Genomic DNA, 27,846 nt, shown 5'->3' with positions numbered 1-27,846 from the left:
AAGATAAAAGATGAATTACTGTTTTACATTATTACATTGCATACGTATAATTTGTTTAAAAAGAAGAATTACAAAGAGCAAATATCGCCAATTTAATCCGTTTCAGTTGCTTCTTGGCGGAGTAATGCTATCTTGTGGTACCTTTCTGAGGTCTCACGGAATAACACTGCCAGTTTTTTGATTAAATTTCTCTCTATTGCGATAATATCTTCAAAATAATTGCCACCACGCCAAAAGCCACCATTAAACTGATGGTCATCAAAATGATTGTCATCGCCGGGTTGAACTATTTGGGGGAGAGAGAACCAAATCAAAGTGAGAAGGTCACCGCCTTGTCTGAGGAGTTGAAGATGGTTATCTTTCTGAGCCTTCATTGCTGCATAACATATCATAGTCAACCACATTGTACTAAGTATTTCCCATCTCTCTTCCATTTTCTTTTCCTTCAACTCTAATGCAAATTCGCGTGCCTCCCATAAGGTCGAATCAAGGTCTTCTACTTCTTTATTTTCCAATGCTCGGCAAGCTTCCCTTACATTATGCACATTCTTACTCTTGAGAAACCCTTGGAGACGATTGATCAACTGGATCCTTTGACTGTCTAAGCCGTGATTGTCTGGGTCGCCAAGATTGCTCCGTAAACGAATGCCCAACATCGAAGGGCAATTGAGGAAAAGATACATCATGTAATGTGACAGAGTTCTGCATGTTTCCTTAATACTAGCTTGCCCGTCATCTCCGTCTGCTGAGGTGGAGTTCGTACAACTGCTTTGACAAGTATTCGAGTCCCAATGGTAGCACATTTCTGTTGCGATGTGCCAAGCAACAATTTTAGAGTCAAAATGTATCCGAATTGAATATGTCATGTCCCCTTTTCCATCATTCAGTTCATTAACTTCAGTAGTAGTTGTACCAGCATTATGACGAAGTATAACAGCATTTTCATCAGCCAAGTACTTCATGTGTCTCAGAATCATGCTAGGTAGTTTAGAATCAGATTGGACATTCACACAAGTCTTGTGCATGTACCAGTTGACATTGTCCAGAATACCAGCGAACCACTCAAGTCTACTCCTACTCCAAGTCGTCAATGTCATTAAAGGCTTGAACTGTTTTTTGAGGCAAAAACCAAGTAGATCAAATTGCCCCATCTTTTTAGACCACCTTTTCTTTTCAAGCATTCGGAATAACCAAGGAAACCTTTTTCCCAATCGGGCCACCAGTTGGAGATGTTTGTTTTTAATTAGCCAAAGAATTGTCCATTCAGAGAACAATAATAGAGCCACTGCATAAATCTCCAAAGTTAGAGCTCCTACCACTAGCACGCCTGTGATGGCAATATCAACCGTGGAGTAGTAGTGGTGTTGATTCCTAAAAGTGAGCCAGAAGTATCCTACCAACACACACGCTGTACAAGCAAAGCTGATAGAGCGGAAAATGCATCCTACCTTGGTATAAGTTACCACTGCCTTTGTGTACCACAAATCATACATCAACCCCATTTCAGCCTCCAATGCTTTCCAAAGCAATATTTCATCACCCACACAATGGTGTATCATAAACGTTGTCGTATCAGGTTCATATTCCTCCATATATCGCTTAAATTCCTTAACCGATTTTAGGCCCAGCAGTAAAGCACTTAGATATTGTTTCTCTCTAGCGTAATAATTATCTAAATGTGGATCATGAATTGATTGAATTGAGATACGGTCATAAATCGGTACAATGCGTCCCGATTTATCATTACTTACTGACTTGAGAACCCATGTTCTCTCTCCATACTTAATAATTCCAGCCACGAATGCCAAAATTGACAGAAAAGAAAGCAAGGAATTTCTCCAAGAAAAAATAATGACATAAACTGCCACAACAGTTTGAACACCTAATCCTATGAAGTGCCTCAACCACAAATTATTATCCTCCACAGAAAAAGCTGTTATAGTATCTGGGCCACCGAGGTGCAGCAAAAGCAAGGGTGCCCATATCGCCCCCAATCCACCATTAGGCTTAGCATTGCGCTTGTCAGAGAGCTTGCTAAGGGCCAGAGTTGCCACAAAATCGGCCATCAAGTAGGCCAACCAAACAATGACACCGGTCCACACTGAGATTGTGTACTTTCTACGTTTGCCAAACATGAAAAGAATCATTTGTAAAGCGAGACTAAGCAAAACCAACCCTCGAACATCCCACTCTTGCCATAGCTTTGTCAATGATTCAGGAATTTGACTCATCACGCCCTTCTTTTCTTTATCAACATATAGAAAGAAGTCATAATTTTGCAAAAAAATAGGAGGAAAAAAGATATAGAAGATGGCATAAATTATTTTGTGATTGGACAATTTGTTGTTCAGAATGGAGTTGAGAATTATACGATTTGGTTCGATTTTGAAGTAAATCAAAACCCAACCACTACTTACGGTTCTATAAAATTTGCAACCAAACTGAATAATGAAAATGTGGTTCGGTTCGAGTTGGCTTGGTAGTCAGGGCGTGAGACTTTGGGATGTGCTCCCTCTAATGTCTCATGTTTGAAACCTCCTAGGTGCAAATAAGTTCTTGAGCCTAGTCTATATAGGGTTTTGCACAAACTTTAATTAGGACTTCCGCAAGTGGGTGGTGGTGGGATTAGTTCCCAATTTAACAAGTAATTAATATATATATATATATATATATGTATGTATGTATATGAGTAAATGGTAGATATCATGAACGAAATATTATGAAAAATTTCAAGAAGATTCTTCACATTTGTATTACACACACAATAAAACAAAACACACTAATCAACGAATAGAAAATCTTCATAAAGCATTTCATGATATTTCTATAATTCTTGTGGTCTTTAAACATTTGGGAAAATGTATTTAATTTAATTTATTTTGTTTTAGGGATCGTTGAGTTGTTGTATATTCGTTTTAGAGGAGTATAATTCGATTTAGACTCATTAGAATTGTTCGTTCACGTTTGGTTTTGTTAGAAAGTTTATTAGGAACTTAGAATTACTGTTCTGGTGTCGACACTCAGCTCCTGGAGGATTGACACCTGCTGTTCTCCTTTTATTTCTTGTTGGTTATGTTTTTTGGTGTTGATACCACCTCTTCTGGGTGTCAACATTGCCCTGCCTGTTCGTTCTTGGTGTTACTACTGGTTTCTGATGTCGACACTAGGGCTTTCAGGTGTCAACACCCTGTTTGCTTCAAACATTGGTGTTTCATCAGTACTTCTTGGGGTTGACACCCCTCCTCTTGGTATCGACACTTGGCAGAATTTTCAAAAATTTTCCAACTACATTTTGACCTGACTTTTTTGGGGATTTTTGACTCATTCTTCGGTTTACTTAAGGGCAAATACTCTACTTTGACCTAGTACTATAAATAGAACTCTCACACACTTTTTCTTCACTTTTTCTTCTCCTCTCTCTTTACACCGAAACCAACTTTCTTCCTCCAAACTTGCTTTTTTGAGATCTTTAGATCTACTCATTTTGAGTCATCTTCTCACTTTGCTCCTTTGAGATAGAGTGTAGAGCTTGTCGAGGGTTTCGTTCTAATCGGAGCAATTATCGTTTTGCTACCGTTAACTTTTTGGAGTTTTCTTCCTTCTTCCTCCTACCTTAAGGTGTGAACTTTCTTAATGATTTGCATGTTATTTAACTTTGTTATATGTTATGTACGGGGAGGAAATAATTCTCCTCGTATAATCCTGTTGACCAAGTCCACGCTCCTCCGTACGACGTCGCTTTAGCACCTGAAAACACAAACGTGAGCTAGCCGGCGGGTGTGTGCCGGAAACCTCTCCGATGCCTAAGTCAGTAAGCTTGACAAATAGACAAAGTTTTATGTTCTCAGAAAGAATTGTGTTCAATTACCTCCTCCAAGGTGGTGCTTGTGAGCTTTTATAGGTTTCGAGTGGCATAATCCTAGTAGGACTTTTATTTCTCCATGCAGAGTCCTCCTAGGATTCATACTCCTAAGGATAATGCTTATCCTTTTACACCCTCCCCCACTGCTTAAACCAAGTGGGATGGTTTTTACTCTGGCCGAACTACCATATGGCCGAAATAAGCTTGCCTACGTAGAGCCACAGAAGGCCGAACTGTCCTTAGCTCGGTCCTCTCCTCCAACTCCTTATCTCGGCTGCCCCCTGTTCAACCATGGTGTGTTTAGATCAAACTTCCAAGTAGCAAGTTCTGACCGACCTAACCATAGTATGTCACGACCGGACTAAATGCAAGGCCGGACTCACTTCAAACTGCCACCGGACCGGAGTTGCCTTACACATTCTTGAACCGGAGTAACCACACCTCTCCTGGGCCGGAATAACTTCACTTCTCCTGGGCCGGAGTGTCTATACCTCTACTGGGCCGAAATAACATTACGGCTTCTTACCGATTCCTTCACACTTTGGGCCGCAGGGCCCAACTCACAGCTCGACCCAATTCTTTCCCAAAAAATTACCCTCTTAATTGCCCCTTAATTTCATCTGCATAGCATGATTGAGATTACAAATCCTTCAACCGAGCTGAAGTTCTACAAGCCTTTCCAGCCGAGATAAAAACCCTTCAGCGTATCCAGCCGAGCTAGTCTACTCCGAGCTCTGCTTTATCCGGTCAAAACGTCTCTTCAATCACGACTGTAACGCTTCCCTTTCCCTTGCCACGTGGCGGGCTCTGATAGGCCGTGAGCTGTTATCACGCCGCCTTCGTACTTTGAACTTTTTGAACAGTCCCGCCCCTTTTTGCCGTTTTTTTCTCTCTCCTCTTTCACAAAATAACCTTTCTTTCTCTTGAATCATTCACCTTCCATTCTTCATATTCTCTCTCTTTGTTCTTGCTGTTCGTGTTCTTCCTTCACTTTTGAGAACTGATTTTGCTACCACTTTCCCATCATCAGATCCCTCTTCTTCCACCTGGTAAGTAGACTCACTTTGCTTCCTTTATTTTGCTTTCGAATCTGTATAGCTTTGTTTTGTATGCTTTTTGCAAACATTTTCTTTCATTTGTCGCTTCGCTTCTGTATTTTTATGAAAAAATAATAGCAGAGCTCATGCGTTCATGAACTTCTGTAAAAAACTTGCCTTAGATCCAAAATTAGGTAGCAATCGAACTAGGATCTTGTTTGCCCTAAATAGGTAGATTACTGTAGTCAATAACCGAACTAGAACTTGAAAGTCTCAAAGATTCACTAACGCCTGACTCACTTCAGCCGAAATAAGATCATCGAGTTTTGAACATATCAAACTAGGAACCTCGATTTTCAACCGTACTAAGCTCTTGGGGCCAAGCCAGCTTTCTTAGTTTCTAAACCGAACTAAGAAAGCTGCCCCTAGAGGCTTAACCGAAGTAACTTTATTCACACTACAACCGATTTAGGCCTTGGGGCTAAACCAGCTTTCTTAGTTTTTTAGACCGAACTCAGAAAGCTGCCCCTAGACGATAAACCGGTCTAACGAGCAAACTGCTCAAACCGAGCTACCAAACCCTTTGATGAACCGAGATAGAACCAGTTTTTTGAGGCCGAAGTAGGGCTCTTATACCTTGCTTTTAAATTGTAGCACGATCCAATGATCAGTGCTTTAACCCCCTCTGTTTTCTACTTTGCAGACTTAGGTTGCCCAGGCATTCCTTCTTGTGCCCAACCGAGCTACTTGAGTCCAATCTTCCGACCGAGATAACTTATTTAATAATTTATACCACAAATGGGTAAGTATAGGTATCTGGTAGATACCCCAGGTGGCATGGCCGAATTCCGAAGGGATTATGGCATTCCAGATGATGTCCACCTTACCCTAGCCAAAAAGGAAACCATTCCGTGGAACAACCAAGGCTTTGTCTCCTTTACTGTTTTATCTATTATAGAAACCGGACTAAGGTTCCCTGTCCAGCATTTAATTTGCGAATTTCTTAGGCAAACCAGACTATGCCCAACCCAGCTATCCACCAATACATACCGGATAATAATGGGTATTGCCGAGCTAAACCGCCAAGCAGGCTTGAACCTCGGTTTAGCCGAAATCTTCCACCAGTACTCCATAGGTTCCAAAGATGATGGCTGGGTTTATTACCTTAGGATACGCCGACGTAGAGAAAAGATAATCAAAGATACCCCGGATAAGGATGTTAATGACGACGACTTCTTCTGGGTATCGGGCAATTTTGAGGATCACCAAGCCCAAATCCCAGGCCGAAGTATTAACTGGAAGAAAGGAGAACCTGGTAAAGTTACTCCGGTTTTATGCATGTCTTTCTTTTATTTCGGTTTCAGGCGTTATGACCGATCTAACAGTCGTGTATTTTTTGCTGACTTGGCCCATCTTGCTTCCTACTATAGTTACCCACATCTGAACACACTTCGAGCCGCACTACGGATTAAAGAAAGAGGTTGGGCCAAGCTTCTAAGCTTCGAACCGACCTACCGATATAGCGGTCGTCGAAAGGCCCGAGTGACCGATTTCCTTCTAGAGGAAGCACCTGAACCGGACCCCAACTTGCCCGAAATACAACTTGTCCCACTAACAGCTGAAGAAGAGATGGCGAAGAAAAGCAGAGTGAGGGCCCTTCTGACCGCAACAACCAGGGCCGAAGTGCAACCATCCTTAGAAACGCAGCCTGCCGTTGTGGCCCTCCCTTCTCAGCAACCTTCTTCATCTCGCCCCTCCAAACGTGCCCGATCAGCATCGACCGAACAGCAACTTGTCGATGAGGTCGAATCCATCCCCCAAAGTCCTCAACCTGCCCCCCAACCGGAGCAAACTGACCGAGCAGAATCTTCGAAATGGGCTCCGCAGCTGACTTTCAACGACCGAGACATCGAAGCTACTGATTCGGTTGTTGCCGAAAAAGATCATCTATTGGCTTTTAATTTGGCCAAAAGTGTGTGCCTCCCCAAGGACATGGAGCACCACCTCAAGCAATTGAACACCGAGATGAAGTCCATCCGGTCTACATCGAAGTCCATGATTTTGGTAAGTAGCTCTGTCTGTTTTTTCTTGTTTGAATTTTCCAACTTTTACTTCGGCTCAAGAGACTCTTCGTTTTGTCAGGCCTTACAGAAGAACAACGTAACTTACAAGAAAGTCCAGGAGCTTAGAAAAACCACAAGGCAGGCAATGGCTGAAGCCGAAGCAAAAGCGGCCGAGCTAGAAGAAGCCGAAAAGAAAATGGCCGAGCTACAAGCGGAGAACGGCCGTCTTGCCGATCTGGTTAGTTCGGCCGAGGTAGAGAGGCAGAAAACGGCTATTGCTATGAAGGACAAATATCTGCGCGAGCTGGTAAAACTTGAAAAGAGAAAAGATACCGAAATAAGCCAACTAAAAAAGAGCGTGGAGGCGGCCGAAAAGCAGGGTTACAAGCAGGGTTACAAGAAGGCGGAGGAAGCATATGTGAAACAGTGCGATGCTGCCAACGAGTTGTTCTTCAAGTGCAGCTGGAGGGCGGCCGTTGAGAAGCTCGGTCTTGATCCACAGACCGAGGTTTTCAACCCTCCAGCCTATTTTATACCGAGCTCTCTTGCGGACTACGCCAATGCCCTGCAACAAGAGTTTCTGGAAGAGTCAGAATCCGATGACTCCATTTCTGAAGATACTCCGGTCGATAATGTGGACCAGCCAGTCCGGTCGGAGCCCATTGTGGAAGACCTAACAGTTGGTCTTCCTAGTGAAACCGTGGTTCCAGCCGAAGTGACTCTCCCTATTGTGAATGAGCTTCCTCAAGAAACCGGTCTTCAAGTTGATGGTGATGCAGCTTTTGATGCCGAGATTGAAGATCTTTTTTCTTGATTTTTTCTTCTTTTCATTGTTGCTCTTTGCCGTTGTAACCGAACTATGAACCTCCTTTGTAATAGTTTCAATGAATGAAAAATTTTGCTTCAACTCTTGTTCCGGTTCTGATATGTATGTCTGTACTTTGTAATGCCTTCAGTTACTCCAACTGTTATTTCGGTTTTGGCTGGTTAAACTACGCTTACTAGCCAACCACTCCTTAGCCGATATAATCACTTCGGCTGAAGAGTACAGAGTGTTTAATCCAGCCAATAGAGTTTCAGCCTTGCACTTACTTCGGCTGAAGAGTCAGAAGTGTTGGTTTATTTCAGCCAACCACTCTTCAGCCTTGCACTTACTTCGGCTGATGAGTAAGAGTTGGTTTATTCCAGCCAACCACTCTTCAGCCTTGCACTTATTTCAGCTGAAGAGTAACAAGTGTTGGTTTATTCCAGCCAACCATTCTTCAGCCTTGCACTTACTTCGGCTGAAGAGTAAGAGTTGGTTTATTCCAGCCAACCACTCTTCAGCCTTGCACTTACTTTGGCTGAAGAGTAACAAGAGTTGGTTTTTTCCAGCCAACCACTCTTCAGCCATGCACTTACTTCGGCTGAAGAGTAACAAGTGTTGGTTTATTCCAGCCAACCACTCTTCAGCCTTGCACTTACTTTGGCTGAAGAGTAACAAGAGTTGGTTTATTCCAGCCAACCACTCTTCAGCCTTGCACTTACTTTGGCTGAAGAGTAACAAGAGTTGGTTTATTCCAGCCAACCACTCTTCAGCCATGCACTTACTTCGGCTGAAGAGTAACAAGTGTTGGTTTATTCCAGCCAACCACTCTTTAGCCTTGCACTTACTTCAGCTGAAGAGTAACAAGAGTTAGTTTATTCTAGCCAACCACTCTTCAGCCTTGCACTTACTTCGGCTGAAGAGTAACAAGAGTTGGTTTATTCCAGCCAACCACTCTTCAGCCATGCACTTACTTCGGCTGAAGAGTAACAAGTGTTAGTTTATTCTAGCCAACCTCTAAGTTAGTTTTTTCCAGCTAACTTAGAACAATGCTTGCAATATACCTAATCTTTACTAAGGCTAACTTTTACAAAGAACATCTCGTGCTGAAAAGAATTGCTTGTTTTATTGAAGGAAGAAAAAATTACATATGTTTGAAAAAGAAAAGCTAAAAGTAGAATAACTTGAGATTGGCCGTATTCCATGGCCTAGGGATTGCCTTGCCATCCTTGTCTTCTAGGTGGTATGCCCCTTTGCCTGCTAACCCAACCACCTTATAAGGACCTTCCCAATTTGGGCCTAACTTGCCATCTCCTGGGATCAAGGTGTTTCCCATTACTTTGCGTAGTACCCAATCCCCAATCTTGAATTGTCTTGGATGCACCTTTTTGCTATATTTTCTGATTAACTCTCGTTGGTATGAGGCGATGTGGACTAGTGCTCTTTCTCTTCTTTCTTCTGCAAGGTCGAGTTCCAATGTTATGGCTTCTCCATTCAAGTCAGGATCAAAATTCTCGCTTCGAATTGTGGGGAGGCCAACTTCTAGTGGGATTACTGCTTCCATTCCGTAGGCTAAGGAGAATGGTGTTTCTCCTGTTGATCGCCGAGGTGTGGTGCGGTAAGCCCATAAAACATGAGGAAGTTCCTCCGCCCACTTGCCTTTTGCTTTCTCTAGCCTTTTCTTTAGTCCATCCAAGACAACTTTATTTGATGCTTCTGCTTGCCCATTTGCTTGAGGATATGCCGGTGTAGAATTGCAGAACTCTATCTTGTACTCTTCACAAAAGCTTCTGAAGATTCTGCCGTCGAATTGAGTACCATTGTCTGAGATCAGTGCTTTTGGTATGCCAAACCGAGTGATGATATTCTGCCAAACAAACTTCTTCACGTCTTTCTCTTTGATTGATGCCAACGCTTCTGCTTCTACCCACTTTGTGAAGTAGTCTGTTGCTGCGAGAAAGAACTTCCTGCCGCCGGGCGCTGTTGGAAGTGGTCCTACTATGTCCAAGCCCCACATTGCGAAAGGCCATGGGCTTGTTAGTGGTAGGAGTTCTCTTGCTGGTTGATGTATTTGGTGCGCGAATTTTTGGCATTTCTCACACTTTTTCACATATTTCTCTGAGTCTGCTTGCATATAGGGCCACCAATATCCTTGCGAAATAGCCCTGTAAGCGAGCGACCTTCCCCCTTGATGACTTCCACACACCCCTTCGTGTATTTCAAACAAGAATGCTTCTACTTTGCTGGGATGAACGCACTTGAGGTAAGGCCCAGAGAATGACTTCTTGTATAATGCCAAAGATGGAGATAGCCAAAATCGCTGTGACCTTGCCCTTATTCTGTTAGCTTCTTTTTTCTCTTCCGGTAGGATGCCGTCTTTTAGGAACAGGATGATGGGATCCATCCAAGAAGGGCCTAATTCTGTGCAACATACTTCTTCTGCTTCGGGGTCTTCTATGCTTGGTCTTGGTAAGAAGTCGATGAGTAATGGATGAGGGATTGATGTATCTGCCATTGAGGCAAGGCCTGCTAGTTCGTCCGCTCGGCTGTTTTCCTCCCTGCCAATTTGTTCTATCCTTACTACATCAAATTTCTTGATCTCTGTTCTGACTAACTCTTGGTACTTAGCCATTCTGTCGTCCTTTGCTTCGTATTCGCCAGAAATTTGGTTTACCACCAGCAGAGAGTCACTGTATACCATTAGTTCGGTGGCCTTCATGTAGTATGCCGACTTGAGTCCTGCGAGAAGCGCCTCATACTCCGCTTCATTGTTGGATGCTGGGAAGCCAAGGTTGATTGCTTGCTCTACAACCAGGCCGTCTGGAGAGATGAGGACTATGCCAAGCCCTGCACCATGTCGGTTGGATGCTCCATCGACAAAGAGTTTCCACATCTCTCCAACGAATAACTTCCAGCAAGTGGAAGGATCAGATGATGTCGTGGGGTCTAGAATGGTGTTTTCTTCAAGGTCCATGTTGGCTGTCTGCCCTTCGTCCTCTGTTTGAACTGCTGGTGAGCCTTTGTTTGTCTCTTCCTTGTTGTCCTTAGTATGGTCTGCCCTGGTGCTTGATTAACTACCTTCTACTAGGGGTTGCGCTATTCCGGCGTCAACTTCTGTCCCTAGTTCGGTTGTGTCAGTTAAGTCGACTGGGCAGATATGATGACTTCCAAGAGTAAATTCTGCGATGAAGTCTGCCAAAGATTGGGCTTTTATTGCGGTCTTGGGTTGGAACTTGATGTCGAATTGTCCCAACTCTACTGCCCACTTCAAAATTCGCCCACTAAAGTTCGCCCTTTCAAAGAGAGCTTTTAATGGAAAGGCTGTGAGGACGACTATGGTGTGGGCGTGAAAGTAGTGCGCCAATTTTCTGGATGCCATCATTAATGCTAATGCTAATTTCTCCAAGGGCAAGTACCTTGTTTCGGCTCCCAATAATGTCTTGCTGACATAAAAGATGGGCAAATGTTGTATTCCTTCTGCACGAACCAACACCGCGCTGACTGCGTGCTGAGAGATTGCCAGGTACAAAAAGAGTTCTTCACCAGGTATTGGAGTAACAAGTAGTGGTGGGGAAGACATGTACTCCTTCAAGCTTTCCAGAGCTCGGTCGCATTCTTCATCCCACTCAAATTTGGCCTTTAAGGCTTGGAAGAATGGTCGTAGTTTGTCTGATGACCTGCTTATGAACCGGTTGAGCGCAGCTGCCATACCAGTGAGATGCTGTACTTCTTTGACTGAGTTTGGTCTCTCCAACTCCTGGATTGCTTTAATCTGAGAGGGGTCTGCTTCTATACCTCGGTTGGTCATCAGGAAGCCCAAGAATTTGCCAGATCCAACTCCGAATGCGCATTTGGACGCATTGAGGCGCAACTTGTGTTTCTTCAGGATCTGGAACATCTCGCCTAGATCTTTAAGATGGTCATTCTCATCCTTGCTTTTGACCACCATGTCGTCGATGTAAGCCTCCATTGTTCTGCCTAACAATGGTTCAAACATCTTGGTGACCATCTGTTGGAATGTCGCCCTTGCGTTCTTTAGGCCAAAGGGCATGACCTTGTAGCAATATAACCCCCTTGGTGTTGTGAAGGATGTGACCTCCTGGTCTGGTTCATGCATGGCGATCTGGTGGTAGCCTCTGTATGCATCCAGAAAGCTAAGTCGGTTATGCTCTGCCGTCAGGTCCACCAGTTGATCTATCCTTGGTAGAGGAAAGCTATCTTTTGGGCAAGCCTTGTTGACAGTTTTGTAGTCGACGCAGACACGCCATTTACCATTCTTTTTTGGCACTACGACTGTGTTGGAGATCCATCTTGGGTAGTGCACTTCTCTTATTGCTCCTGCCTCCAGCAGGTTGCCTACCTCTTCCGCCACTATTTCGGCGTGGTGGAGTGCCGATCTGCGTGTGCGTTGAATGACTGGTCTGGCGGATGGGTGGACATTGAGTTGGTGACTGATGAAGCTTGGATCAATGCCTGGCATGTCGTAGGGTGTCCAGGCGAACACTTCGATGTTAGAGGTCAAGAATTCCAAGACCTCTAATCTCTCAGTGCTGGACAATGACGAGCCGAGCAAAAAGAACTTATCCGGGTTCTTTTCATCTATCTTTACTTCTACCAAGTCCTCCACCGCTTTTTGATCTGCCGCCTTGCCAACATCTGCGAATAGTTCATTACTTTCTGGTTCTTCCACCGAATGAACGTACCCTTTGGCAGCGCGGCTGCCATTCGTCGTGGCAAAGCACTGTTTTGACATGATTTGATCTCCATAGACTTCTTCAATTATACCGGCGTTATTAGGAAACCTCATCACTTGGTGGTAGGATGACGCCACCGATCGCATGGCATGCAGCCATGTTCTGCCCAAAATGATATTGTAAGTGGAGGGGACCTTCAATACCCAGAACTCCACTTGTTTTGTTACACTTCCTGCCCTGACTGGAAGAATTATTTTGCCGACGGGCCATTCTGGCATGGAGTTGAATCCGATTAAGGGAGATACAGCAGGCGCCAGGTCTTTGTCTTGTAGCTTCAGTTGTTTGAATGTTTCATAGTACATGATTTCACATGAACTACCCTGGTCAATCAGAATCCGCTTGACGTCAAAATCCTTGACTCGGAGAGTGACGACTAGGGCATCATTGTGAGGACAGTATATCCGCTCCAAGTCTTTATCCGAAAAAGATATGACGTTTGTTGCTTCTGTCTTCCCTTTCTTGATGGCAGGTTGGGCACTTAATACTTCCCTAAAGTGCTCAGCCTTCTTGATTGATCCTCTGAGCTCGCATACACGCTCAGGTTCAAAGACTCCATGTATTACATTGATGATGCCTTGTGGTGGGGCGTCGTTCGGCAGCCCATTGGGGTTATTATGATCCTGGGGGGCTGGCTGTGTCCCTCCTTCAATATATTTGTCCAAGTGGCCTGCTGCCACCAGTTCTTCCAAGTGTTGTCTTAGTGGCGTGCAATTCTCAGTTCGGTGCCCCTTTTCTTTGTGGAAGGTGCACCGTGATCTGTCGTCATAGTCTTTCTGAGCTTCTCCCAGCTTGGCTGGCCACTTGACAAAAGGCTCATCTCTTATTTCGCTCAGAATCCGATATATTGGTTTTTTGAACACCGTTGTTATGGCAGTGCGGATTCTCAACCATCTTTTGTCTGGGTCTTCTCCGTTATCTCGTCTGCCACGCCCGTTTTTATTCTGCCGATCTACTGCATTGACCTTTGCTGAGGCCTTCTTTTCTGGTACTGTAGTTGCACTAGATTTTGCTTTGGCACGTGCGCCATCCTCTTCTACCCTGATGTGCTGATGCACTCTTTCCATCAGGGCCTCCATGGTGAGGGGTGGCGTCATGGTAATCGAATCCCTTAGTCTGTTCCCTACTGGTAGGCCTCTTTTATATTGCGCAATGGCTAGATTGGTGGGGCAGTCTCCAATCTGGTTGAATGTCTCCCAGTAGCGACTGTTGTAAGATCTGAGGGTCTCTTTTTCACCCATGTCGATGGAGAGTAACTGGTCTATCTCCACCGGCGTTTTAGTGTTTGTTCGAAACCTTGTTACAAATGCTTCCGCCAGTTGAGCCCAGGAGGCTATGCTGCCTTCTGGGAGTTTCTCGAACCAAGTCAAGCCCAAGTCGCCAAGGCTTGATGGGAAGAGTATACACATTAAGGCCTCGTTTCGCCTGTACACAGCCATGACTTGGCGAAAGTGGCTCAAGTGTGAATACGGGTCCGTCTTCCCTTCATATGTAGTGAATTTTGGCTGAAGGAAGCCTGATGGTAGGGGTGCGTTTTCGATTGTTGGAACAAACGGCGAAGTCTGTAGTCTTGCCAATGCTTTGTCCGTTGGTTCGTAGGCCGGTCGCGGTATTGGCATTCCAACCTCGACGCTTCCATGCGTCCGAGGAGCCAACCGCTGTAAGGCCGAAACTCGTTGTGGATCCTTCGCCCTGGCATCCTCCTTGCATCGTGCTTTTTCTTCGAGTACGGTTCGTAAGTCGGATGACCTGGGCAGCTCTGTCTGTCTAGATCTGGTTTGGTGTGAATGTGAAGGCCAATACGTGCTTCCTTCAGTATATGATCTTTCGGATCTCGTCCTCTCAGACCGGGAGTGACGAGTCCTGGAAGATAAGGAATGAGTGTCGCCTGTCCTGAGGCTTCTGCTCCCTCCTTGGGAGGGTGTAGTATTCCTACTACGATTCTTTGAGTGGCGAGGGGGCGTCTTGTGCTTGCGCCCCTCTCCTGTCGCCACATCTTTAGTCTTCATCTGGCGTTTCAAAGCCTCCATGTCCGCCGCCATCTTCCGAATTAGTTCATCTTGCTCCTTCACGCGATCTTCCAGGGATTGAGGATCAATCATCCTCCTTTGCCTGTCAGGACTTTGAGAGTGACGAGGGCTGTTATTCCGCCTTCCCCTGCCACTCCTCCTGGAGTTATGTTGTTGGGGCTCTAGATCTGCCATAGGAGGGACAGAGGGCAATCCTTCTCGCCTTGCGCCCCCGTCTGGAGTTAGCCCGTCGACGGCGGACTGCGGTAGTTCTTCAATGTGTGCCATTGATTGAGAAAAGGAGAAGCTTAGTCAAGAGGTTTTTGTTCTTGTCTGTTTGTTCCCACAGACGGCGCCAATTGTACGGGGAGGAAATAATTCTCCTCGTATAATCCTGTTGACCAAGTCCACGCTCCTCCGTACGACGTCGCTTTAGCACCTGAAAACACAAACGTGAGCTAGCCGGCGGGTGTGTGCCGGAAACCTCTCCGATGCCTAAGTCAGTAAGCTTGACAAATAGACAAAGTTTTATGTTCTCAGAAAGAATTGTGTTCAATTACCTCCTCCAAGGTGGTGCTTGTGAGCTTTTATAGGTTTCGAGTGGCATAATCCTAGTAGGACTTTTATTTCTCCATGCAGAGTCCTCCTAGGATTCATACTCCTAAGGATAATGCTTATCCTTTTACACCCTCCCCCACTGCTTAAACCAAGTGGGATGGTTTTTACTCTGGCCGAACTACCATATGACCGAAATAAGCTTGCCTACGTAGAGCCACAGAAGGCCGAACTGTCCTTAGCTCGGTTCTCTCCTCCAACTCCTTATCTCGGCTGCCCCCTGTTCAACCATGGTGTGTTTAGATCAAACTTCCAAGTAGCAAGTTCTGACCGACCTAACCATAGTATGTCACGACCGGACTAAATGCAAGGCCGGACTCACTTCAAACTGCCACCGGACCGGAGTTGCCTTACACATTCTTGAACCGGAGTAACCACACCTCTCCTGGGCCGGAATAACTTCACTTCTCCTGGGCCGGAGTATCTATACCTCTACTGGGCCGAAATAACATTACGGCTTCTTACCAATTCCTTCACACTTTGGGCCGCAGGGCCCAACTCACAGCTCGACCCAATTCTTTCCCAAAAAATTACCCTCTCAATATTTGATAGCAAGAAGATTTTGGAAAGCAGTGCATAAAAGTGGAGATTTCACTTTGGTTTGGAGTGTGGAAAGCAGTGCATAAAAGTGGAGATTTCTTCCTCTTACCTTGAGTTTTGAATTGAGTTTTGAAAAAAGAAAATTTGTTTAGTTATGAGTTTTGAAAAGAGTTTTGAGTTGTATTTTAAGTTTTGAGTTGTCTTTTAAAAAATTTTGGATTTATTTTTTTTAAATATTTAAAAATTTTCTTAATTTTATTTTTTAGGATAAATGTTTTATATTTTAAATATTTATTTATTTATTTTAATGTGCACTATATTTCATATATTTTTGCGCTGCATTTTTTTAAATATTAAAATTTGAAAAAAAATTATTTTCATTTTAAATATATAATTTTTATTTTAAATATTTTATTTTATTTTATAAAAATATTTTTAAATATTTTATTTTTTTGTTATGTGTTTGGTTACGATTTGAGTGTACAGTTTTGAAAAGAATGTGGAGTTTCGAGTTATGTGTTTGGTTATGAGTTTTGAAAATAATTTTTGAATTGAATTTGGACTTATGTGTTTGATTACAATTTGAGTGTAAAGTTGTATTTTGAGTTTAAAATATTAAAATTAAAAAAACTAAAATATTTACAAAATAAAATAAAATATTTAAAATAAAAAATTTTAAAATATCTGAATAAAAATTATATATTTAAAATAAAAAAATTCTTGAACATTTTTTAATATGTTTAAAAAATAAATCCAAAAAATTTAAAATGCAACTCAAAATACAACTCAAAACTTTTTTCAAAACTCAAAACTCTTTTCGAAATTCGAAATTCAAAATTCAAAAACTCCTTTCAAAACTCTTAAAAACTGATAATCAAACAAATTTTCTCCTTTCAAAACTCAACTCACAATTCCATACTCAAATCACAACTTCACACTCAAATCATAATTCCAAAACTAAACCAAACACAAGCTTATATTTTTTTAAAATAATCTGTGGCAGTAATTGTTCCTTATATATTAAATAGTCTAAATTGATTTTATAAGATTTTTCTACAAAGTATTAACTCCTTTATTTCAACATCAAACTTAGAAATTTTAATTGAAAAATTATTTTTGTACTAAAATAGGGGAACCACTTTTTTATTTAATTGGATATTGATTTTTTTTTGAATCCTAATGGAAGTATTTCCTCATTTACATTGTAAACATAAATAAATGAAATATTGAATTTACTTAAATAGTTACATATGAAAATAAGACTGATGTGCAGCGAGTTCCTTAGGAACTGAGTCTATGTGACAATCTATTTTTAGGGTGACCGAGAGGTTGGTTTTACTGCTCAAGCAGTGAAAAAGGGGCAACCGGTACTTTGCTCTGTAGACCGAAATGCTGAGAGCTTGAGTTCACCACTCAAACGATAGAAAGACCGCTCGAGCGGTTTGCCCGAATCAAACTTAAAAAGTTGCTTTTTTCTCTCTTTTTTTTTTTCTCACTTTTCTTTTCCTCTTTCCTCTTCTTCTCCCTAGCTCCGAAAAACCCTTTCTCTCTCTAAAAATCTCTCTTCTCACCAAGAATCAAGTTTAGATCTTTTATAGAAATCGAAGCCTGCGTAGAGACTGTGATTTTCACCGATTGGATTGTGTTTTCGTGAAGAGTTCTTCTTGGGTATTGCTTCCGTGTCTCCATTGTTGAGGTAGGGGTACTTTTTACTTAGTATATTTATGATTTGAGATGTATATGCAGTTATTTCTTAATTATACTTATGTATGAGATTAATGTATTTGATTAAATAGATGTTGATGCATAAAAAGGGGGTTTTGTCCAAAATTTTGAAAGATTTTGAATAACTATTGATGATAAAGGTTGTTGATGATGAATATTTGTTTTAAAAATGCAAATGAATGAAAAGCCCCAAATTTTGTTAAACCCTAGTTTTGATTTTTTCTTTACGCTATGTTTAGTTAGGGGATTTAGAAAGGGATTTGGAAATAGAAGAGAAAATGTACATAAAATGTGAATAAAAAATACTAACATTTCACCTAGCTTCACACATCTTTGCTCTTTTCCTTTTCAAATTTCTTTTTAAATCCCCTAACCAAACACCGGTTTAAAGGAGGAGTTTTGTTCAATTGGGTCTTGATTAATGAAATTGGGTTGATGTTTATTGGAATGGTGTATGAATAATGATTTTGAGATATTATGAAATTTTATAACGTAATGAAGGAAATTGGATGTTGTTGGCTATGTTTAATCTTCATTGATATAATAAATGAGCTTTAGGTAAATTGTTATTTTTACAAATTCATGCATCATATTGCATATTATGATTTTGGTCCATGATTAATACAATCCCTTGGAAGCTTAGAAATGTTGGTAGGGGGTTAATAACATATGAGTCAGGATAGTTGAGTCGGATTTTGAAAATGAGATGTGTGTTATATTGGCACCCGGGAGGGAAATCAAAGTGCCCACTTACATTATTTTGAGCTTATTGCTGAACGAATGTGAGAAAATGTTTTTGGGTGTCCATGAGCCCGCCGTTTCAGGAGTCGACAAATGTGAAAGGAAAAAAGTTTTTGAATGCCCATCGTCCCACCATTTTTAGAGTCAATGAATATGAAAATATTTTTAGTATACAAATCTATATATGTATGTATTATTTTTAACTATCAAGTTATGATACGTTTTAAGACTTCCCTTAATTATTTTTGAATTTTACATTACATAACAGTTGAATTACAAGTCCTAAATAATTGTTTATGTGCAATAAAGAATGTATAATGAGATGGATTTGCCATTCCCCCGCCCCGTGGACAAACCCCACCTCTGCCCCCGCCCCACCATCGCTACAAGTGAAATTTTTCAACCCTATCTCCGCCCTCATGGATACCCGATACCCACAGGTACCCGGCCACATTTGAAATAGCTAAAGAAGTTTAGAACAATTTAAATCCTTAATAAACTAAATAACTTTCCTTATTTTCATATATATAAACAGTGAGACTTTTATGATTATTATTTATTTATATTTAAATAGAACCATAGACTTTTAGTATTTCTTTTTTATATCTAATTATATTATATATATATATATACATATATTATTTATATATATATTATTAATTATATTGGGTCGGGTTTGGATTGGGGACGCGATACCCGCCCCCGCCCCCATTGAGGGTGACTAAAATATAATCCACCCCCACCCCACGTAAGTGTCAAGATGGGTAAAATCTGCCCCATTCAAGCTGATATAGACGGACATTCGTGGATCAGATTAAAATATTCATCCTTAATTTTAACAGTATGAGCCAATACTTTTTAAGACACTAGTTAACCAAATCTTGTAAACAAAACAAGACAAAGTAAGAAGATTCATTCAATGTTGAAACACAAAATATTCGTAATTTATGTCTCTAAATATGTTGAAACACAAAATAACAAAACAACGAATCAAAATTGACTTATAGTATTTTGTATTTTGATTTGTGACTCCTGCAACAATATCAAATTCATATTGTGATTAACACGTAAAACTTTAAGTGTTAATAAAAATTAAAGAAAAAATAATTTTTTTTTTTTTTTTTTGTCTTTTTTTTTTTGATCGGCAAATAAATCTTTATTGATGACACATACAAAGTATGATTGGATACATCAATAAAGAGGAGCTTAGAGCTAACACGAAGCTCTAAGCGCCAGTTGGTGAGGAACCAACAAAAGAAAAGAAAAGGAGCTACTTTAAAGACAAAAAAAAAAAAAAAAAAAAAAAATGCTGCCACCAAAAGCCAGGTAGGGTCCTAATAGGCTTTCAACCCATTACCAATCTACCCATGTGCATGCAACCCATTGACCCTTCCACATTGACATTCGTCCCAATGAAACACCCAGCAAGAAACTTGAAAGAAGACTCCAACTTCAGACAGAAGTACCCAGCAATTACTCAGCTAAGCAGTCCAGCAATGAGCTACCCAGTAGCAGACTCCAACTTCAGACTTCTGAGACCCACAATAGTGGAGAGAGCAATTTACGGTAGAATTCTCTCACAGCAGCAGACAGGTATGGCACATTCTCTCACAGCAGCAGACAGATACAGCAGCAGACTACCACTCACCAGACTACCACTCCACTGCTGGACCCAAGAGACAGCATCACAGCCACATGGACCCAAGAGACAGCATCACAGCCACAGGTATGGCACATTCAATGAATGTGAGCTTTTCAGTAGTAGCTTGCGATTGCCAAACAATAAGAACATAAATGATAATATGGTGCAAATCGGACCGGTCATCCAATCGGAAAAGAGATTGGGTTACGAATCACTGATTTAAACGTCAAGTCCATCAAAATTGAGTAATATGATTGTAAAATAAATTGATGATATATTGATTGTTGTGTATATATTTTGTACAAGAATTCCTATTATATAGGAGATGATTCTGGAGTAGGTGAGGAGTGAGTGGTGGAGGTAGGTTTGGTGGAGTGTAGTAGGTGATAGGAGTAGTAGGTGGAGGTAGGTTTGGTGGTAGGTGTAGTAGTAATTTACATTTACATTAACAGCCCCCCTCAAACTCAAGGAGGATAGGTACTAGCCAACTTGAGTTTGGAGAGAGTAACAAAACAGAAAAATAAGCTGACAAATAAAATTAAAAATGGGATATGAGACACTGTATGGTCGTGTCGGACCGTTGTAGCAGACAGTTTACGGGGTCATGTCGGACCGTTGTAGCAGACACTGTGTGGTCGTGTCAGACCGATGTAGCAGACAGTTTATGGTGTCATGTCGGACCGTTGTAGCAGGACAGTTTACGGGGTCATGTCGGACCGTTGGAGAAGACAGTTTATGGGGTCATGTCGGACCGATGTAGAAGCTGACCGGAATCAATGTCGGGACAGTTTATGGGGTCATGTCGGACCGTTGTAGAAGACAGTTTACGGGGTCATGTCGGACCGATGTAGCAGGACAGTTTACGAGGTCATGTCGGACCGATGTAACAGGACACTGTGTGGTCGTGTCAGACCGTTGTAGAAGACAGTTTATGGGGTCATGTCGGACCGTTGTAGAAGACAGTTTACGGGGTCATGTCGGACCGTTGTAGCAGACACTGTGTGGTCGTGTTGACACGCGATGCGTGTGGCTGCCTCGGCTATTTAACCAAGACAGAGCCTGAGGCCGAGGCAGAAGCAAAAAACCTGCAAAATCCTCTGTAAAACTCTTCGTTGTGCTGAGAGAGAGAGGCTGTAACACGGTTATGCTGAGAGAGAGAGTCTGTAACACTCTGTTGCGAGAGAAAATGGCTTCGTCGTCCCGTGGTCTGCTGACTCTCTTTCCCGATCTCAACGAGTCAACAAGAGAGATAACGGGTGCGGTGGCCCGGGAACCTCAACCAAACACCACTGGGTTTGCTCCGTTGAACTTTCCGATGCAGTCGGTGGAGCAAAAAATGGCAGTGCAAACGGATGTGGAGGCGAATCAGTATACTTTGAAGGCATGTGTGGAGTCCATGACGGCGGTCACAAACTTGTCGCACCGGCTGCAGAGTAGGACAAATGAGGTGCAGCAATTAAACTCCCAGCTGGCTCTGCTCCAACGCATGTATAAGGATGCGCGAGCAGAGATAAGCGTGCTAAGGGCAGAAAACAAGGAGCTGAAGCGGAAGGCCACCGTGATGTTCCGATTTGGAGGGCCGCCATATGCTGCAGTGGAGGAGCAGGGAGGAGTGATCGTGCCCAGTGGAGTGGGAAACACTGAGGCAACACCGGCAAGGGCCGCCCAGGACGGAGGCAAGAAGAAAAGACCGGCGGCAGAGTAGAGAAGAAAAATCCCACTGTTCGGATTTGTGTTGGTTTTGTTTTGTTTTGTTTTTGTTTTTGTTTTTTTTTGTTTTTTTTTTTTTTGTGGTGTAAAATGGTGACTGGGATGAATCCCGAGATGAATAAAATAAGTTTGGTGTGCAAAAAAAAAAAAATAAATAAATAAATAAAAAAAAATAAATAAAAAGGAAATGGGAGATTCAAACGTGTGTTTTTGTTTTTGTTTTTTTGTTTTGTTTTGTTGTGTTTTGTTTGTTTGTTTGTTTTTTTTTTTTTTGTTTGTTTGTTTTTTTTTTGTTGTGGTGGAATAAATAATAATAATAATAATAATAATAATAATAATAATAATAAGATAATGAAAAAAAAAAAAGAGGTGATGCTCACTAACGAGTGGTAAAATAATGAAATATTGATGGAAAAAAGAAAGATAAAAATAAAATAAAATAAAATAAAAGTAGGAGGAGTGGAAATACAGTAGAATAAAAAAAATATATATATATATATATATATATTAAAATAAAAGAAAAGCATAAAAGTGGAACCAGTCCATGGTTTGGGTGTTATGAGTCATTATTTTAAGATATATATATATATATATATATTAAAATAAAAGTGTGATAACGTGGGTGGTGTGTAAGCCAGGTGAGGTGTCGGTTGCTTTTCAAACAAATGGAGTAGAATAAATATAAAAAAAGAAAAGAAAGTGGAAAGATAAGAGTGCACGAATTAAGAGAATGGTGGGTTGGAAAGTGGTTGTCCATTGTGGAGGACAAAACATAGTGGGTTATATTATATTCAGAAAGTGGGCGGTGAGATGAGAGAGAGAAGGCATGTGAGTGGTTGTCCATTGTGAATGATGGTTTTGATGATGGTGATGGAGGAGTGAGTGTGGAGAGTGAAGGGTCTTCGGCTATGTCGCGGATGAACCTCTGAGGAATGGAAGTGAGTTTGGACTTCCTGAGTTCTTGGACATCGTCGATGTGCCCAACATTGATCGGAGATACAAACACTGGAGCCATGGCTATGAAATCAAATTGAGGCTCAAAATTTGAGAGAGATCGAGACAAAAGAGATTAGAGCTCTGTTCTGTTTCAGAATTATGGTTGTTTGAATCCAACGGCGTAGGATGTTCGAGCTCGCTTTGCCGCTGAAGAATTCCTGTTATCCACCTGAGACATGGCGATGAAGCTCGTTGTCAACACCGAATACAAGCACGAACGTGTACTCAGGTCCAGAGGTACCAACGCGGTCCACGGGTTGCCGGAGAGGTTGAAGCCCTAAGAGGAGAAGACCGAGGAGGATCGGGGAAGTCGAGTTGGGTTTGAAACTGAATGCTTATCTTGGGAGAGGAGATCATCCTTCTCGCATAACAGGTATCTTGAAGAGGTTGAGAAATACTCGAAACCAGGTTCAGTAACTGAGAAGAAGGCTTATTTTGAAGCTTATTTCAAAAGGAAGGCCCTTTTGAGCCGAAGTTCATCTGACAGCCAAAATGGTATACAATGCCAAACTAGTGAAAATGACACCTCAGAGAACATGAATTACAAAGATGAATTTGAGCACACTAATGAAGGTGGTCATTCTGTGCAATTTGACGAGAGTTTTGATGGTTCAGAATATGATGGAGATTGTGACTTGATGGAATGTGTACGAGGTGACTTGAGAACTTCATGTGTTGAACCTCAGTTTCAAACTGATCTCAACAATGTCAATGAAGCTGAGCAAGGAGTTCCTGAACATGTCAACCCTGACAAAGCATATCAAACTGGAAGAGAAGCAGAGTGAAGGTATGTGCTGTGTAGAAAATAAGCGGAATAGGTTGAGGTCCGGCGGGCGGTCAAGGCAAGGTTGCCGCCCGCCGGAAGGCGAAGAACACCAAGCTCTTTAACCTATAGCTCTGATACCATGTAAAATAAATTGATGATATATTGATTGTTGTGTATATATTTTGTACAAGAATTCCTATTATATAGGAGATGATTCTGGAGTAGGTGAGGAGTGAGTGGTGGAGGTAGGTTTGGTGGAGTGTAGTAGGTGATAGGAGTAGTAGGTGGAGGTAGGTTTGGTGGTAGGTGTAGTAGTAATTTACATTTACATTAACAATGATAAATACATTAATATATATATATATATATATATATATTTAAAAATATAAGTATAAAAATAACAAAAAAAATAAAAATAAAAATAAAAATAAAAATCTAATTAGATAAATTAAACAAAATAATAAAATTTTCAAATACCACTCACAATATATAAAATTATAATTTACAATAATAATGTGAAATATCTTATTTTTATTTGTTTAAGACCTTATTTGGTGGTTTGGTTTGGTCGTGTGTTATATGGAGACAAACCCACAAAAAGAAAAGTCCAAAGTATTCTTTGGAATCATATCTCTCAAGAAAAGAATCAAGATGACAAAAATAGTGAAAGAACTGTCAAAGCAGGGGGACAAAAAAACAGTAAATAGAGCAAGACCCATATGAAAAAAGTAGACTGCAAAAGAGAGTAACTACCTGAGAGCTGCAGCTTCACCGTCGGACTGAGAAGTTGAAGTCGCTAGCTGGTGGACTGAGCATAAGATGGAGAAGAGAGAGCTTCAATCGTCGGAGAGAGCGTCAAAGTCGCCGGCGCAAGGGAGACCAAACGGAAAGGAATCGAGTCGAGATCCAGAGAGGAGGCGGCTGAGATTTGGTCAAAACTAAATGAACAGAAGGCTTATTGAATTTGGAACCTATTAAATTAATCAAAGAGAAAAGATAGGGATGGTCAAAACTAAACTTTTTAGTTGCAGAAAACCGGACGGGTAGAGCAAACCGGGGCCGGGTTACTGGATTTTATAAATGAACAGAAGGCTTATTGAACAGAAGGCTTATTGAATTTGGAACCTATTATTATTTGCAATTGCTGTTTCAAATGTAAAATGGAATAATTGCCAAGACTGAAGGAAATTATTTAATCAAATGGATTCTTTCAGAATAAATTTCTTTGAAAAGAAACGAGGCAATAGTAAGTTTGGAAATTTTATAATAAACACTATGAAAAAGAGATGTATTATATGTTCAGCAGTGATTTTGTAATTTTTTCCTATGACTAATTGTGGTGTTTCCTATGATTTGATTATAATTTATTTTGATATTAGTTATGACTTAGTTGTGATCTATTATAATTGTTATTTTGATTTGATCGAAGAGGTTTTTGGTTATGCGTCAAGTGGTGTTTGATTGTAACCTATTTATTTTAGTGTTAGTTATGACTTATCATAGTGTTGATTATGACCTATTATGGTTATTAATTTGATTATAACCAAAAATGTATTTGATTAGGCCTTCAAGTGGTGCTTGGTTATGATGGTGTTTCGTTTAGTTATGCTTGAAATGGTTTAGTTATGGCAATACCTCTAATTGTCATAACCTGCCTATAGTACACACGTGATATATTGTAGAAGGACCCAACTTAATCAACATTATTATAAACCTAAGAAATAATTTATTAATATAAAAACAAAAACTAGAAGAAAGAGATTTTGTTTTTTTTTTTTTTTGGTACATCGAAGGCCATAAGCATAGCCCAAGAGAGTGCAAGTCTTACCAACGAAAAAACTTTAATCCTTGACCTCCAAATAAGATGCAATGATTTTTTTTTGATCAGCAAAGAAAAATTTCATTTAATAGCATGAAATTAAAGGTACAAGAAAATGACATGCATCGAGAGAGATTCGGAAGTATAAACATACCCTTACTACTGCTACTCGCATCCATACAACTAACCCCTAAGCCTCTCGATTTTTTTTTTTTAAAAAAAAGAGTTAAGAAGAACTTAACTAGAAAAATAAAATACATGAATCTCCACATAATCAACCCATCAAAACACCCTAACCAAACTAGATTAACTAAATCAACTCCCAAAGCAGTCCGAACTAGAAACCCATCTAATCAACCCAGATATTTTAATCACCTATGCTGTAGGGCTCACGATTTTAAATCATCTTAACAACAACCCACACTGCTGCTACAACTCCCAATGCTACAACCCAAGACCCACGCCATAGCTGCTGCTGCAACACCAAGCTTTGATAACCCACATTTCCTTCACCCACAGACTGCTACACTCCCACATGATTAAACCACACCCACATGCTGCTACACTCCCAAAGCCTAGCCAAGACCCACGCCACCCTAGCACCAAAAGCAACCTGCTACACCCACTGACAACGCCTATCTGCACACCACCGACCACCCACTGACAACACCTAACACCCAAGGCCACACTCCATGGGCGGGAACTTCTAATCTGATTCAAACTCCGAGCACGCAATACGCAATGCAACCGAGCACTTCCAAGGACAATCAACACTCACAGCCACCGACCAATCCCACTACCCACACCGGCCAAGAAGACCCCAAAGATCCACAGCAACACCCCTATTGAAGACTCCAAGCTGCTGCAACTTCTCTGCACAACACCCACAGATCGCAACACCCGCAAACACCCACACATCACCCAGTACCCACGCCAAAGCCTCTGCTGCAGCCCACGCTTATGCTGCTACCGAACTCCATGGCCAACTGGACTTCTACCTCACAGGTCTTTTATGTCACACCAGGGATCCACACACCCACCGAACACCGACCACCCGCTGGGACACCTCCATACAAATGGTAGAAATTCACCCCTCAAACTCTCACTCGAGGAGGAGCGCTCGAGTGAAAATCGAAAAGAACTGATCGCCTACGAACCAGAGTGCATCCCTCAAGCTCCTACTCGCCAAAAGCGCTCGAATGAAATTCCTGGACTCCCCTGATGAATCAGCTATAACGGCAAGGTTGAAACATAAGAAGACAACCGAAGACAAACCTGGACAGCCCCTGAAGAAATACCTGAACGACCCCCGACTCACCAAATCTCTCCCGCAGCAAACAAAAAATACACCTAGATAGGGAAAAATGGGAGACTCAAGTTTATTGAAAGAAGAAACTAACAGGACAGCCCAAAAAGAGGCCGTGGAAGGAGGTTTTTAGAGAGAGAAGAGGGAGAGAGAGGTTGTTTTTAGAGAGAGAAGAGAGTAATGGCTCGACCATAATCCAATATAAATAAGATGCAATGATTTTAGCCAATTAAAGTATTCCAAAATAGTTAGAGATAAATAAATAAATTAGTGGCCGAAACTCAAAAGAGAATTAGCATTTTTTGTAGTTTTGAGTCATATGATAAAATGTTTGTAAGTTAATACAGTTAGATTATTATAGTAAATCGACATTACTTCATTAACTCAAACCTAAGAGCTTATTAGTCTACAATTTAAGTCAACTGATTACTTTCTTACCCATAAATGAAAGTCAAGCCCATTGTTAGGTCCCTACTTGTTGCCAATTCCGTGAACAAGCTTAGTTTAATTGAGTTGTAATTTTTCCTTGTTTTTTGGTCTTCCCGCTCGAGCGGCCCAAGTTGTGCTCGAGCGGAGTTTGCACCTTCTCAGTAGTTTAGCTTGTCTGCAAACATACTGGGAGGCGTGTTTTTGCACTTGAGCGTGAGTTCCAGTGCTCGAGTGTAGACCTATTTTATCGCACGCGTTTTAGTGATTCCGTTCAAGTGGCAAGTCTTGCGCTCGAGCGAGGTTCGCGGCCCCTGCTTTCTATATATATATGTTTAAGTCCGTTTTAGGTCTAAGGTTCCCAGATCTGTTTTGAGGGCTCTAGGGTTTTCTTTTGGAGCTATTTTGCTAGTTTTCCTTTCATGTTTGCTTGAGTATTAAACTCATATGGTTTGATAATTCACATCAAAGGGTTGTTTGGGTGATCATCTTCAAGAGTATTCTTCTTCGGTAGAATCCGGAGATTTAAGCGTGGAGTCTTCGAAGGTGTTCGAAGTTGTGCGTAGTCATTGAATCGACGTGGATGTTGTGGAATCAACATCAATCTAATCAATTCTAAGACGAAGGTTGCCGTGAAAGATATACAAATCGTTGAAGACAAATTGACAGAGTTTGGATAATTTGTTTGGGTATTTTGCATTCTTTTTTTCCTTCATAATGCATTGATTTGTGGCATTTCGTCCGTGATTTTTTAATCACAATTGGAGGTGCTCCAACAGTGATTTTTTTTTTTCCACGTAAAAATCATTTGTGTTAATTTATTATTTTTTGAAACAATAATCTAAATCACTTTTGTACGTGCTTGATGATTTAGATTGTTAGTTTTAATTGTTTGGGAGTTGGTACAATTAAATCTTGATTTAATCATGAATCATTTAGGTTTTCAATTGGTATCAATGCAAGTCACTCTTTGTTTTTATTAAAACTATAGGAGTGTGATTTTGTGTGATTGGTGATATGGATTCAATCCGCG

General features: G+C 41.3%; 1 protein-coding gene across 1 annotated transcript; it reads right to left on the bottom strand.

Annotated features, from left to right (window-relative positions):
* Positions 1 to 92: 92 nt before the first annotated feature.
* Positions 93 to 24,245, bottom strand: LOC145814406 (uncharacterized). The gene is made up of 2 exons (XM_082911206.1): positions 24,016 to 24,245; positions 93 to 2,245 (listed from the first exon to the last, which is right to left on the bottom strand). Exon 2 carries the CDS (start codon positions 2,229 to 2,231, stop codon positions 93 to 95), a length of 2,139 nt encoding a protein of 712 aa, XP_082767332.1. The 5' UTR covers positions 2,232 to 2,245; positions 24,016 to 24,245.
* Between the last annotated feature and the right edge of the window lie 3,601 nt (positions 24,246 to 27,846).

This window comes from Camellia sinensis, unplaced genomic scaffold (assembly GCF_055761805.1).
Source record: "Camellia sinensis isolate YWXY unplaced genomic scaffold, ASM5576180v1 Unanchor10, whole genome shotgun sequence".
Taxonomy (NCBI): Eukaryota; Viridiplantae; Streptophyta; class Magnoliopsida; order Ericales; family Theaceae; genus Camellia; species Camellia sinensis.
The sequence above is the reverse complement of the archived record's forward strand: the minus strand, read 5'-3'. Positions and strand labels throughout refer to the sequence as shown.